Below are 16,411 nucleotides of genomic sequence, written 5' to 3'. Positions count from 1 at the left end.
AACAAAATGTTACTAGGCGATAAATTCAAATTAGGAAGTTTAATTTTCCGGAAAATCCTTGTCGGTAGTTTGCAGAGCCAAGCGCACTCCAAAATCTCCGTACCATAAAATAAATTCATTATTTGTGCCAATTTAAGAATACACAGCTTATGAATAAACAAATTTACCTCATCACCTAATGTTTTCGTGCATATTTATTTTTTTTGTCTTTTATGTGAATATCTAAAACGTATTAGTTTTGTACTTAAACATTTTGTGATTTCCGTCCTACACTTGTCTTTACAAAGGTTCGTACAGAGTCAGTCAGTCGTTGTCCGAAACTCAGTACTCAACTCTCTACGTCAGTGAGTTGGCAGCTAGCATTCAAAGAGCGCAGTTACTATGTTGCACTGACTGAAAGCACGTACAAACTCGAGAGTCGATCAGTTAAGGGGGTGTGAAATCTTATGGGACTTAACTGCTAAGCTTACACGCTACTTAACCTAAATTATCCTAAGGACAAACACACACACCCATGCCCGAGGAAGGACTCGAACCTCCGCCGGGACTAGCCGCACAGTCCATGCAAGAGACGTACAATTCAATATAATTATGGAACCTCCCCTCCGTGAATGTATTTGCTGGCAATAAAAATGAATGGAGTGGTGAACTTAACTCTGACCTGTAGAAACATTTAACTGTTGTTCAAAGAGCGTAATAATTATTGGAAGATGTAAGGTGAACAAAATAATCTTCAAGGTTTACGAGGCACTAAACAGGTTAGGAACCTCAGAAGCGCCGCCCTCCGTTCAGTTTACAGAGTGACTGTAATAGATCTTTCTATACGTCGAATACCAGTAACACTTGCAATGACTGAAACTACGCCGCAGTTTTGTTTTATACAGTGAATCACTCATTGGCGTCAGAGGTGTTATCGAGTCTCTTGGTAACCTCGACCTCCGAGTTCAGAAAAGTCGTACGGAGGGCAGCTCCACCAGATAAGGTGAAGAGCCACAGCCAGCCGTGTGGTTCACCGTCAGTCACCAAGGCAGCCATGAGGTTCATCGTCGTTGTACTAGCCCTGGTTTTACTGGCCGTGGGGACGACTGCGCAAAATGAGAAAGGTACAGTCTTTCTGGCAGGCAGCCAGCTTTCTGTCAATCAGCGCTCTAGTTCCTTGTTTCTTTTTTTATTTCAACAGGCTTCATATTGCTTCAACGCAACCCACCACAAACTTCTCCTCATCTCAGTGTAACACTTACCCCCAACATTCTCCATTATTTGTTACACGTATTAGAGACTCTACAGTTTTAACCCTCTGCTACATTCTCTAATAGCTTGTATGTTATTCCCTGATGTCTGAACACATGACCCTATCAACCTGTCCCTTCTTCTTGTCAAAATTTTCCAAATATTTCTCTCCTCAACGATTCATTCCTTGTCATTTTATCCAGTTTTTGACCTCCCTCTATAGCATCAAACAGCAAACTCTTCGATTCTCCTATTTTCTGGTTTTCTCATCCTCCGTTGTTCACATCCATACAATGCTTTGTTTTCCTAATGTACATTCTCAGAAATTTCTTTTTCAAATTTAGATCTGTATTTAATACTAGTAGACTTCGCTTGACCGGAAATGTCGTATCTCCTTGTACTACTTTGCATTTTATGTCCTCCATCAAGTGTTATTTGCTCCCACGGTAACAGAATTCTTTCACTTAGTCTAGTTCGTGTTCCCTAATTTTAATGTTGAGTTTATCGTTAAGTTCATTTCTACTACTCATTACTTTGATCTTCTTTCGGCTTACTACCAACCCATAGCATGTGCTCATTAAACTAATTATATCATTTAAGCTTTTGACAATGTTGACTGGAATACTCTCAAATTCTGAAGGTGGCAGGGGTAAAACACAGGGAGCGAAAGGCTATTTACAATTTGAATAGAAACCAAATAGCAGTTATAAGAGTTGAGGGGCTTGAAAGGGAAGCAGTGGTTGGGAAGGGAGTGAGAGAGAGTTGTAGCCTATCCCCGATGTTATTCAATCTGTATATTGAGCAAGCAGTGAAGGAAACAAAAGAAAAATTCGGAGTAGGTATTAAAATCCATGGAGAAGAAATAAAAAGTTCGAGGTTTGGCGATGACATTGCAATTCTGTCAGAGACAGCAAAGGACTTGGAAGAGCAGTTGAACGGAATGGACAGTGTCTTGAAAGGAGGATATAAGATGAACATCAACAAAAGCAAAACGAGGATAATGGAATGTAGTCGAATTAAGTCGGGTGATGCTGAGGGTATTAGATTAGGAAATGAGACACTTAAAGTAGTAAAGGAGTTTTGCTATTTGGGGAGCCAAATAACTGATGATGGTAAAAGTAGATAGGATATAAAATGTAGACTGGCAATGGGAAGGAAAGCGTTTCTGAACGAGAGAAAGTTGTTAACATCGAGTATAAATGTGTCAGGAAGTCGTTTCTGAAAGTATTTTTATGGAGTGTAGGCATATATAGAAGTGAAACATGGACGGTAAATAGTTCAGACAAGAAGAGAATAGAAGCTTTCGAAATGTGGTGCTACAGAAGAATGCTGAAGATTAGATGGGTAGATCACATAATTAATGAGGTGGTGTCGAATAGGATTGGGGAGAAGAGAAGTTTGTGGCACAACTTGACTAGAAGAAGGGATCGATTGGTAGGACATGTTCTGAGGCATCAAGGGATCACCAATTTGGTACTGCAGGGCAGAGTGGAGGGTAAAAATCGCAGAGGGAGACCAAGAGATGAATAAACCAAGCTGATTCAGAAGGATGTAGGTTGCAGTAGGTACTGGGAGATGAAGAAGCTTGCACAGGATAGAGTAGCATGGAGAGCTGCATGAAACCAGTCTCAGGACTGAAGACCACAACAACAACCATTTAATCGGTAGTGCAATACTTTCTCATTTTCACTGAGGTTAACAATGTCCTCAGCGAATCCTATCATTGATATTTATTCTCAATTACAGTTATCCCACGTACCCATTCTTTCATTTTTTATGACTGCATCTTAGATGTCCAGATCGAATAGTAGAGGCGAGAGACAACTTCTCTGTGTTAGACTCATTTTAACGAGAGTACTTCGTTCTCGGGTGTCCATTCGTTGTCCACTTTTAATTCTTGTACATGTTGTAAATTGCCGTTCCGTCGGTTGGCTTGTGGATTTGTGGGAGGGTACCAGACAGCAAGGACATTGGTCCCATCGGATTAGGGAAGGATGGTGAAGGAAGTCGACCGTGCACTTTCAAAGGAACATTCCCGGCATTTTCCTGGAGCGATTTAAGGAAATCACGGAAAATCATAATCAGGATGCCAGGACGTGGATTTGAACCGTCGTCCTCGCAACTCTAGAGGAGGGAACTGAGTGTATAAATCAACGGTCTGTCCTTATAATTTACACCCAGTTTCCTGAGAATGTCAAACGTCTTGCAACATTTTACATTGTCGGACGCCTTTGTAGGTTGACAAATTCTATGAATGTGCCTTTATTTTTTCATGTCTGACCTTCATTATCAAGCGTAACGTAAGATTGTCTTTAACACACCAAACGTCTCCAGTCTTTCCGTGGGTTTCATTACTGACTCAAGACCTGCCGACCTCTGTTCATACAGGCAAACCCACGAGTGGAACAGTCTTTTGAAACATTTCTCCTTCGAGTGTTGTCACTGTAGAACAGTTTGGTGGCTACCGTCGAGTGTTTTTCTCTGCTCTCAGCTGTTTTGATTATTGTGGCGATATACGTAATACAGCGCCACTCACTGGGGGTCATCGGCCATGAAAGTTGTCCCCAGGCATAAATACTGAGTGCGACCACTAGCATTACCTTTGGCTACCCCAAACATATGGAACTGATTGGAACATATTATTTATTACACTATTAGCTGTATCATATATATTAGGTTCCAAGTTTTTCACAATGACACTTCATGTCATCAGAATGAGATTTTCACTCTGCAGCGGAGTGTGCGCTGATACGAAACTTCCTGGCAGATTAAAACTGTGTGCCCGACCGAGACTCGAACTCGGGACCTTTGCCTTTTGCGGGCAAGTGCTCTACCAACTGAGCTACCGAAGCACGACTCACGCCCGGTACTCACAGCTTTACTTCTGCCAGTACCTCGTCTCCCACCTTCCAAACTTTACAGAAGCTCTCCTGCGAACCTTGCAGAAGTTTCATATCAGCGCACACTCCGCTGCAGAGTGAAAATCTCATTCTGGACACATCCCCCAGGCTGTGGCTAAGCCATGTCTCCGCAATATCCTTTCTTCCAGGAGTGCTAGTTCTGCAAGGTTCGCAGGAGAGCTTCTGTAAAGTTTGGAAGGTAGGAGACGAGGTACTGGCAGAAGTAAAGCTGTGAGTACCGGGCGTGAGTCGTGCTTCGGTAGCTCAGTTGGTAGAGCACTTGCCCGCGAAAGGCAAAGGTCCCAAGTTCGAGTCTCGGTCGGGCACACAGTTTTAATCTGCCAGGAAGTTTCACTTCATGTCGTGTTCACTGGTATATATCAAGAAAAGCAGCCGACCCGAAACTGACACTTGTGACAACACTTTCGCCGTTTCACAAGACCCCTGTCTGGTCCAAGTCTCTTCAGTAACTGTTGACACTCGACAAGAACGTTGTGCTTCCTACTTTCCAGATTTTAAGTGATACGAAGCTGCCGTGGCTTTCGTGCAGAGTTCTTGACGTATTACCTGCTAGCTTCTGCCTCGGGTTCTTTGGTCGACGCTTGTGTAACTAAAGTTGCCACTGTCAAAGGTTCACTCTTCATTGCTGGTGGCGAACGGGAGTTGAGCTCGTGGCTGCAGAGTACATGTACCTATCTCACCATTGTCTGAGAGTTTCTTCTCCTATTGGTTACCACTGCGATTCTCTCGTCGTTACCTGAAACGGTCGTTTACTGTAGCAGGGGAATACAGGATCCTCTCTGACAGTCCTCCATGTGGTATTACGTGTTTTTCCCCCCTGCTTGACACTGCAAAGTCATTGGTTCTCCAAAGCGGTTGCTTATTAGTAGCGAAAAACTTTTACCTAGAGGATACTCTAGCCTAGGTACACATGTTGATATTTGGTCACTACTTCAGTCTAGCGACTGACTGTGGAAACAAGTGAAGGAATGCGCACTAGAGACCACTGTAACCAGTTTCCGCCATTTTCTAAGATTTTTATTGTTATTATACATGAAGACAGGTTTTGTGTAGCATTTGTAGAAAGTTCACGTCCTACACATTTAAGTACTCTATAATCTATTTAGGTATTTTGAATATGTTGTTAATTCTTCAGGTACGCAACTTTATGGCGTATAAGATGATATATTTCTTAAAATTATTTATATAACATGTGGATAGTTAAACCATACTAGAAATTCGTCGACTGTGTTACACCTCGTACCTAGATAAAGAAGGTGTTTTGCCGTAAAACACGTGATACTTGCAAATGAAATGAGTTGCTTTAATGTCACAAACAATTTATGTGTCTTAAAAATGGACATTTGTCTTAGTTTCCAACAACTTATATTTCAAAAGGTATTTAACTTTGAACTGATATTTGAACATACTCTCGCTTAATTTGATTTAGGTTATGGATTATTGGTGTGTTGATAGCAATAACGCAACAGATAGATGATTAAATACAGTATTCAAAAGATTTTCTTCATTAAAAAGCTTTTTAATTTCAATAGAATATTTGTTACTAAGTAGAAACGCGTGATGTTACTCTGACCCTAAGAGTTATCTTACAAGATAGGTTAAGAAAAGACAAACCTAAATTTATAGTAGACTTAGAGAATTTTTGTACAATATTGACTGGAATACACTGTTTTTGGGTAGCAGGAGTAAAACGCTGGGGCGAAAGGCTATCTACAACTTGTAGATATAACGACAGTTATAAAACTCGAGGGACATGAAATGGAAGCAGTGGTTGTGAAGGAAGTGAGAGAGTGCTGTACGCTATTACTAATGTTATGTACACTGAACGAGCAATAAAGGAAAGCGAAGACAAATTTGCAATAGGTCTCAAAGTTCAAGGAGAAGAAATAAAAACTTAAGAGTTTTACCGGTGACATTGTAATTCTGTTAAAGATGGCAAAGGACTAAAGAGAGCAGCTGAACAGAATAGACAATGCCTTGAAAGGAGGAAAGGTGAACATCCACGAAAGCAAAACGAGAATAATGGAATGTAGTCGAATTAAGTTAGATGATGCTGAAGGAATTAGAGTAGGAAACGAGACACTTAAAGTATAAGATGAGTTTTGCTATTTGGGCTACAAAATAACTGATGATGGGCGAAGTAGACAGGATATCAAATAGAGACTGGCTACGGCAAGGTAAGCATTTCTGAAGAAGAGAAATTTATTAACATCGAGTATAGATTTGCAAGGGAGTCCTTTCTAAAAGTATTTGTATGGAGTGTAGCCATGTGTGTAAGTGAAACATGGACGATAAATAGTTTAGACAAGGAGAGAATAGTAGCTTTCGAAAAGTTGTGCTACAGAAGAATGCGGAAGGTTAGATGAGTAGATCACGTAACTAATGAGAAGGTACTGAATAGAATTGGGGAGAAGAGGAATTTGTGGCACAACTTGACTAGAAGAAAGGATCGGTTGGTAGGACGCATTCTGAGTTATTAAGGGATCACCAATTTAGTATTGGAGGGAAGCGTAAAGGCTAAAAATCGTAGAGGAAAACCAAGAGATAAATGCAGTAAGCATACACAGAAATATGTAGGATGCAATAGTTATTCAGAGATGAAGAAGCTTGCACAGGAGAGAGTAGCATGGTGGGCTGCATTACACCAGTCTCTGACTGAAGACCACAACAACATGCATATGGTGCAAAATTTTAAGAAAAAAGCAAGTTCAAATAAAACCATAATAGTAATAAAAATGGGGAAAAGTTATATTATCCTCAATAACTGATGAAAAAGACTCCAAAGGGCTTCAGATGAATGAACTGATTTATTTAGTCAATCAAACGTATAAATTGTTAGGAATGGTGATCCTACAATATTTCATGCAAAGATGCAACAAAAATAATAACAATCAACTGAAGATCACCTCAGGTGAAATGTAATTAGAATGATAGTGGATACCCCAAATACTATTCGTAAGTCACTCGTCAATGGGAAATAGAGTCCCATACCATAAAACTAAACACAAAATATTCTCCAGCTCATAAATACGAGGGTTATTCGGAAAGTAAGGAACGACTGGTCGCGAAATGGAAACCACAGTGAAAATCCGATGAAGTTTCGCACAGGTGTGTTGGGCACTGTCTCTAGTATGCACGTCGATCGCATTACCTGGTTCTTTTTAGTTCTGAGCACACAGGGAGCAGGTAAAGATACCTAGAACAATAATGTCTCCGGCCAAATACGGGGGCCTGGTCAGAAATCTCGCCTGATGCTATGCAGTCAACATTACATATGTGTCGTGCGCTTTCTTCTTCAAGAAATTCTCAGCCGCATTCCACAGGGGCATTGAAGATGCTCTTCCATCGTTTTCAATTGGAAATGTTTGATTACGCACAATACAGCCCGTAATTGACTCCCTCTGAGTTTCATCTCTGCCCACATGAACCGCTGGCTAAGAAGAGAACATTTTGGCACAGACAACGAGCTGCAGGCCAGCGTAGAGAATTGGCGGAAAGAGCTGGTGGCTGCTTTCTATAACGAGGGTATTGGAAAGTTGGTACAATGCTACGACAAACGGCTAAGTCGGATCGGCGACTATGGAGATAAGTAACTGGAAGTTGTAGCTAACTGTTGCAAATAAAACAGTTTTGATTTTCACTGTGGTTTATACACTCCTGGAAATGGAAAAAAGAACACATTGACACCGGTGTGTCAGACCCACCATACTTGCTCCGGACACTGCGAGAGGGCTGTACAAGCAATGATCACACGCACGGCACAGCGGACACACCAAGAACCGCGGTGTTGGCCGTCGAATGGCGCTAGCTGCGCAGCATTTGTGCACCGCCGCCGTCAGTGTCAGCCAGTTTGCCGTGGCATACGGAGCTCCATCGCAGTCTTTAACACTGGTAGCATGCCGCGACAGCGTGGACGTGAACCGTATGTGCAGTTGACGGACTTTGAGCGAGGGCGTATAGTGGGCATGCGGGAGGCCGGGTGGACGTACCGCCGAATTGCTCAACACGTGGGGCGTGAGGTCTCCACAGTACATCGATGTTGTCGCCAGTGGTCGGCGGAAGGTGCACGTGCCCGTCGACCTGGGACCGGACCGCAGCGACGCACGGATGCACGCCAAGACCGTAGGATCCTACGCAGTGCCGTAGGGGACCGCACCGCCACTTCCCAGCAAATTAGGGACACTGTTGCTCCTGGGGTATCGGCGAGGACCATTCGCAACAGTCTCCATGAAGCTGAGCTACGGTCCCGCACACCGTTAGACCGTCTTCCGCTCACGCCCCAACATCGTGCAGCCCGCCTCCAGTGGTGTCGCGACAGGCGTGAATGGAGGGACGAATGGAGACGTGTCGTCTTCAGCGATGAGAGTCGCTTCTGCCTTGGTGACAATGATGGTCGTATGCGTGTTTGGCGCCGTGCAGGTGAGCGCCACAATCAGGACTGCATACGACCGAGGCACACAGGGCCAACACCCGGCATCACGGTGTGGGGAGCGATCTCCTACACTGGCCGTACACCACTGGTGATCGTCGAGGGGACACTGAATAGTGCACGGTACATCCAAACCGTCATCGAACCCATCGTTCTACCATTCCTAGACCGGCAAGGGAACTTGCTTTTCCAACAGGACAATGCACGTCTGCATGTATCCCGTGCCACCCAACGTGCTCTAGAAGGTGTAAGTCAACTACCCTGGCCAGCAAGACCTCCGGATCTGTCCCCCATTGAGCATGTTTGGGACTGGATGAAGCGTCGTCTCACGCGGTCTGCACGTCCAGCACGAACGCTGGTCCAACTGAGGCGCCAGGTAGAAATGGCATGGCAAGCCGTTCTACAGGACTACATCCAGCATCTCTACGATCGTCTCCATGGGAGAATAGCAGCCTGCATTGCTGCGAAAGGTGGATATACACTGTACTAGTGCCGACATTGTGCATGCTCTGTTGCCTGTGTCTATGTGCCTGTGGTTCTGTCAGTGTGATCATGTGATGTATCTGACCCCAGGAATGTGTCAATAACGTTTCCCCTTCCTGGGACAATGAATTCACGGTGTTCTTATTTCAATTTCCAGGAGTGTATTTTCGCGACCTATCGTTCCTTACTTTCTGAATAGCCCTCGTATATAAAATCCACAATGGACATCAGCATGTGAAATACGTAAAATCATCAATAGATTCCCGCCCTCTATCCAGTCTTAGTTCCAAAATGCAGATTAAATAACAGTTCGATGTTGCACACCGTCTAGCACCCGTGAACTGGTAAGCTACAGCCAACACTCAGAGGCATATTCCCACGTGACCCGGATTATTTCTAAGTATGAACCAATACTAAATTTACCGCGCTGCCGTTTGAGGCGTGAAATTCATTTCTGAAGCTACACTGTCAGCTCAGCAAACACGTTACCTCGAGACTGGTGCATACAGAGCGACTGCTCGACTCAGAATGACCAGAAAGGCCGCTCACGTTTAAGCATTTGCTTCCTCCTCCAAAATTCACAACGTACTTAAAATATAGAACATGGACCGCCATTGAACGTATACATACGTCGGGTATATGTCGTACTAGAAACCCCGACTGGTAAGTGTAGTTACAACGACGCAAAAAAATCAAAACACCACTAAATAATTAGTGTAGAGTAATGAAATTCCGGGTATACATCTGTCTTGGTAACATATGTGACTAACATTGCCAGATCACAGTTCAATGTAAGCGCGAGATGAGCCATTGCAAATGTGAAATGCTGCTACGTGAATAATCGGTGTAACCTCCAGAATGTTGAATGCTAGCACGCAAACGTGTGGTCCTTGTGTTGTACAGGTGCCGGATGTCAGTTTGTGGGATGGAGTTCCACGCTTGTTGCACTTGATCGGTCAATACGAGGGCGGTTAATGGTGGTTATGAATGACGCTGGGGTTGTCGTCCGATGATGTTCCATATTTGCTCGGTTGGAGACAGATCTGGTGATAGAGTGGGCCAAGACAACATATCGACACCCTATACAGCGAGTTGGGTTACAACAGCGGTTTGTGGGTGAGCATTATCCTGTTGGAAAACACGCCCTAATATCTACATCTGCATCTACATGGGTACTCAGCGAATCACACTTAAGTGTTTGGCAGAAGGTTGATCGAACCACCATCACAATAATTCTCTATTATTCCACTCTCGAACAGCGAGCGAAAAAAAACTAACACCTATTTCGTGTGAGCTCTAATTACCAGTATTTTATGATAACGATCGTTTCTCTCTACGTAGGTCGGCGTCAACAAAATATTTTCGCATATCGACGAGAAAGTTGGCGACGGGAATTTCGCGAGAAGATGCCGCTGGAACAAGAAAAGCCTTTGTTTTAATGACGTCTGCCCCAAATCCTGTGTTATGTCATTGACACGTCCTCTTCTATTTCTCGGTAAAACAAGACGTGGTGCTCTTCTTTGAACTCCCTCGATGTATTCCGTTAATTCTGTGTGGTAAGTATCCCACACCGCGCCGTAATACTAGAAAACAGTATGGACGAGCATAGTCTAGGCAGTCTCTTTGGTGCATCTGTTGCCTCTACTAAGTGTTCTGCCAATAAATCGGAGTCTTTGGTTCTCCTTCTCCACAACATTTTCCTTGCGTTCTTTCCAGTTTAAGTTCTTCGAAACTGTAATTCCTAGATATTTACATGAATTTGCGTCCTTTAGATTTGATTAATTTATCGTGTAACAGATTCCTATTAACACTCATGTGGATGACCTCACACTTTTCATTATTTAGGGTCAATTGCCAGTTTTCATTCAATACAGATATCTTTAGTAAATCGTTTTGCAATTTGTTTTAATGTTCTGATGAGTTTACTATACGATAAACGACAACATCATCCGCAAACAACCTAAATCGGCTGCTCAAATCGTCTCCTAAATCATTTATATAGATAAGAACAGCATAGGTCCTATAATACTATCTGCGGAACGCCAGAATTCGCTTCTGTTTTACTCGATGACTTCGCGTCAATTACTGTGAACTGTGAACTCTCTGACAGGAAATCACGAATCCAGTCACATAATTGAGACGATATTCCATAAGCACGCAATTTGATTACGTACGGCTTTTGACGTGCAGTGTCAAAATCTTACTGCAAATCCAGAAATACGCAATCACAAACAACCCTGTTGGTGGAACATCCGCATCTGAGCATTATACCAGAGGTTGAAAATACTGCTTCAGTTGTAAAGATCTTTTATTGTCATACGACCGTTTTCGCGCTCTAATAAGCCCTCCTAGTTCTGCGCACGTAGGTACCACACCGCGCCTATTACATGTCCATTGCAGGGTTTGGGGACACAGCGCCAAATTACGACACCTGAAGATGAGCGCATAAGAGCCCGAAACCGGCCGTGTGATAATAAAAGAACTTTACAACTGAAGCGGTATTTTCAACCTCAGGAATACGCAATCAATTTGAGATCCATTGTCAATAGCACTCAACACTTCATGTGAGTAAAGAATTAGATGTGTTTCATAAGAACGATGTTTTCTAAATCCGTGTTGATGTGTCTCACCAGATTGTTCTCTCCGAAATAATTTGTAATTTTGAAACTGGCTATATGTTCCGGAATCCTGCTACATATCGAGGTTAATGAATTGGGCCTGCAATTTAGTGAATTACTCCAATTGCCTTTCTTGAATGTTGGTTGACCTGTGTAACTTTCTAGTCTTTGGGTACGGATCTCTTGAACTCTCATCGAGCGATCGGTTGTATATGAAAGTTAAGTATGGATCTATCGCACCAGCATACTCTGAAGGGAACCTAACTGGTATGCTGTGTGAACCGGAAGAATTGCTTTTATTAAATAATCTAAGTTGTTTTACTAGTCCGAGGATATACAGGGTGTTACAAAAAGGTACGGCCAAACTTTCAGGAAACATTCCTCACACACATAAAGAAAAGATGTTATGTGGACACGTGTCCGGAAACGCTTAATTCCCATGTTAGAGCTCATTTTAGTTTCGTCAGTATGTAGTGTACTTCCTCGATTCACCGCCAGTTGGCCCAATTGAAGGAAGGTAATGTTGACTTCGGTTCTTGTGTTGACATGCGACTCATTGCTCTACAGTACCTACATCAAGCACATCAGTACGTAGAATCACCAGGTTAGTGTTCATCACAAACGTGGTTTTGCGGTCAGTGCAATGTTTACAAATGTGGAATTGGCAGATGCCCATTTGATGTATGGATTAGCACGGGGCAATAGCCGTGGCGCGGTACGTTTGTATCGAGACAGATTTCAAGAACGAAGGTGTCCCGACGGGAAGACGTTCGCAACAATTGATCGGCATCTTAGGGAGCACGGAACATTCCAGCTAATGACTCGCGACTGGGGAAGACCTAGAACGACGAGGACGCCTGCAATGGACGAGGCAATTCTTCGTGCAGTTGACGATAACTCTAATGTCAGCGTCAGAGAAATTGCTTTTGTACAAGGTAACGTTGACCACGTCACTGTATGGAGAGTGCTACGGGAGAACCAGTTGTTTCCGTACCACGTACGGCGTGTGCAGACACTATCAGCAGCTGATTGGCCTTCACGGGTACACTTCTGCGAATGGTTCATCCAACAATGAGTCAATTCTCATTTCACTGCAAATGTTCTCTTTACAGATGAGGCTTCGTTCCAACGTGATCAAATTGTAAATTTTCGCAATCAACATGTGTGGGCTGACGAGAATCCGCACGCAATTGTGCAATCACGTCATCAACACAGATTTTCTGCGAACGTTTGGGCAGGCATTGTTGGTGATGTCTTGATTGGGCCCCATGTTCTTCCACCTACGCTCAATGGAGCACGTTATCATGATTTCATACGGGATACTCTACCTTTGCTGCTAGAACATGTGCCTTTACAAGTACGACACAACATGTGGTTCATGCACGATGGAGCTCCTGCACATTTCAGTCTAAGTGTTCGTACGCTTCTCAACAACAGATTCGGTGACCGATGGATTGGTAGAGGCGGACCAATTCCATGGCCTCCACGCTCTTCTCATCGCAACCCTCTTGACGTTCATTTATGGGGGCATTTGAAAGCTCTTGTCTACGCAACCCCGGTACCAAATGTAGAGACTCTTTGTGCCCGTATTGTTGAAGACTGTGATACAATATGCTATTCTCCAGGGCTGCATCAGCTCATCAGGGATTCCATGCGACGGAGGGGGGATGCATGTATCCTCGCTAACGGAGGACATTGTGAACATTTCCTGTAACAAAGTGTTTGAAGTCACGCTGGTACGTTCTGTTTCCATTCCATGATTAATGTGATTTGAAGAGAAGTAATAAAATGAGCTCTAACATGGAAAGTAAGCGTTTCCGGACACATGTCCTCATAACATATTTTCTTTCTTTGTGTGTGAGGAATGTTTCCTGAAAGTTTGGCCGTACCTTTTTGTAACACCCTGTATACTTCTATACTTCTACGTTATTCATGTTGGCAGCTGCTCTTGATTCGAATTTTAGAATATTTACTTCATCTGCTGTGGTGAAGGAATATTGAAGGCTGCGATTAGTAACTCTGCTTTAGCAGCACCGTCATCGGTAGTATTTCCATTGCCACACGTAGAGAAGGCATTGACTGTGTCTTCCTCACACACAAAGAAAGAAAATATGTTATGAGGACATGTGTCCGGAAACGCTTACTTTCCACGTTAGAGCTCATTTTATTACTTCTCTTCAAATCACATTAATCATGGAATGGAAACAGAACGTACTAGCGTGACTTTACATGCGAACAGAATCTCTTTGGATTTTCTGTCAGGTTTCGTGACAAAGTTTCGTTGTGGAAACTATCATAAGCATCTTGCATTGAAGACCGCGCTAGATTTCAGTCTTCTGTAAGAGACCGCCAATGTTGGAGATTTTGCGTTCGTTGAAATTTGGCATGCTTTTTTCGTTGTTCTGCAGCAGTCTTCTGATCCGTTTTGTTACCAAGGAGGATCAGATACGCCATTTTCTAATTTATTGTATCTAAATCTGTCAACTGCTGCCGATACTATTTCTTTAAATTCAAGCCACATCTGGTCTACACTTACATTGTTAATTCGGAAAGAGCAGAGATTTTGGATCTTAGAGGGTCCTGAAATATTTCAGTATGCACTTTTCCACTTGTGCAATGCATTCCAGCCATGTCTTTTTGCCATTTCAGGGCCTCACAATTCACGACCATTCCTTCAATGGAAGGAAATTTGTTGTAGTCGGTCATAAGATTATATGTAAATGTCCTTTTTTCTTTATCCGCCGACGGAAGTCTGGCATGGCCCACAACTGTTTGTTGAGATTCTTTTGAGACTTCATATGAAAGTGACGTTCCGCCACGCACCGTATGGTGGATTGCGGAGTATTTATGTAGATGTAGCGTCGAAGTCGATCACGATCTAGCCGAACTTGGCGCTGTTCTGATGTCTCTGCCTGCCATCTTCTGTATCTACACAAATACCTGCCAACCACCGTACGGCTCTCGGAGGAGTGTACTCCGTGCCAATACTAGCCATTTTCTTTCCTTTTCCACTCACTGGCAGAGGGAAAAACGACTCTCTATATGCCTCTGTAGGAGTCCTAATTTCTCGTATCTTACCCTCATGGTCCTTAACCGAAATGTATGATGGTGGTAGTAGAATCGTTCGGCAGTCAGCTTCAAATGCCTGCTCTTTTGTCGGTAGTGTCCCTCATGATGAGCGACATCATGAGGATCGTATAGATATATATGTCATGTGAAATTAAAGTCCTTTTTCCCTATTCAGACCATTCACATTATTCTGATCTCAAAGTTTAATATCTGTATTATTGAAACGCTGTCTTGGACCCAGTTGTAGCATAGGTGATACATAATTTCACATTCAGTCTGTTGCATTGTTGTTGACCGTATTTAAAAATTTAAAGTGCTGTTGTAATACACCCATTAAAATGTATAATCATATGTTGAGAGTTTAACACAATAAGACCTATTGTTGCAGCTGGAAACTTGTGGGTTTGTCTTGTGACGGTGTAACTAACGGTGTGCTAATAAACGGTCTTCTTTCTTCCACTGTATGGGAACGATAGCACTTAGCGACTTTCAACAGAGTTTACACATAACTTGAAAACTGTTATTAAACCTTTTCTCGCTAACGCCCCTCGAAAATTGATGAAAGGGAAAAAAATTACCGTGTGCTGTGCATTCGCTGTTGATGCAGATTTCAGCATCAGACATGACCTTTTAACGAGCTTTTAACTTATTACTTCCTTACTACTAACGCTATTTGCAACACAGTTTGCCATTGAATACCCCTGCAAAATTATGTCACTGTACGACGTGTAGTTCAGGAGATATAACGTCATAAACATTTAAATGTGTGAAAAACTGGCTTTTGCTTAAAATGGAGCGCAAATTACCAAGTTGGTTTTCATTCATTGTTTCATAATGAGAGGCCTCATCGACTTGCAACAAACTTCAAGTATAGTTGTCACCTTTCCTAAACTTTTTCTCACTTACATGCCTAAAGGTAAGTATCTAGCACATTTATTCATTTCTGAAGTAATCTGACTTTTGATGCTGCAGTACAAACGAGAATTCGATTCTTTAAAGTATCGGGATTTTATTGGTAATTTATTAAAATACAAATTTTGTACATGCGTGCTTATGACAGACAAAAGTTTGTTAAAACTTGTGAAACAATAAGCTAGGACTGCTAAACAGATGCGTCTTTTTATGCTGCATTCAGTTGTGGTGACAAATTTAGCGTGTAAATCGCTACTTTAAAATGAAGTGTTCCTTTAGTATATGCCGAATTAATAATTAAATAAACAAGAAATCAAGCAATAATCTTGATATATGATACATGGTTCAGCAGGAAGAGGCGTGGGAAATGTCTTGCTATAGTCATTTCCTATGTTACTACGGAGAATACGACGAGCTGACACATTTACAAAATTAAAAAGGTATAAAAGACGAAATAATTCAATAAATGAAACATGTACACATCTGTGGTTTTCATGGATGGTAGCCAAAGACCTAAGCTCGCACCCAATACCTCGTTTGTCGAGACAGAATGAAGACAACGTGGCTGTAGTGTTATGATTCGTTTAGCACAGTAAGCAACCAATATTCCAACAATTACTATTAAATCCATGCGAACCCAAAATTTCAAGTAACTATCTGCTGAAATCTCTTCAGTAAACTTCCTTGCATCAATAGATAGGCTACACCACACAATTCTTAAGGCATTCCAACCAATGCAATTAATTTTC

At 42.5% G+C, this 16,411-nt stretch overlaps 1 protein-coding gene and 1 non-coding gene across 2 annotated transcripts in view; one reads left to right on the top strand and one right to left on the bottom strand.

Moving 5' to 3' along the window:
• The first annotated feature begins 973 nt into the window (after window positions 1–973).
• LOC126100960 (protease inhibitors-like) overlaps window positions 974–16,411 on the top strand; it is a 51,043-nt gene continuing 35,605 nt past the window's right edge. Inside the window, exon 1 of the mRNA XM_049911622.1 lies at window positions 974–1,103. Coding sequence (XP_049767579.1) covers window positions 1,034–1,103 — 70 coding nt within the window. The 5' untranslated portion in view covers window positions 974–1,033. The remainder of the gene's footprint in view (window positions 1,104–16,411) is intronic.
• Window positions 4,009–4,083, bottom strand: Trnal-caa (transfer RNA leucine (anticodon CAA)). The gene has a single exon. It is a non-coding gene; the product is annotated as a tRNA-Leu (tRNA).

This window comes from Schistocerca cancellata, chromosome 9, assembly GCF_023864275.1.
Source record: "Schistocerca cancellata isolate TAMUIC-IGC-003103 chromosome 9, iqSchCanc2.1, whole genome shotgun sequence".
Classification (NCBI taxonomy): Eukaryota; Metazoa; Arthropoda; class Insecta; order Orthoptera; family Acrididae; genus Schistocerca; species Schistocerca cancellata.
Note: the sequence above shows the minus strand (reverse complement) of the source record. Positions and strands in the feature narration are given on the sequence as shown.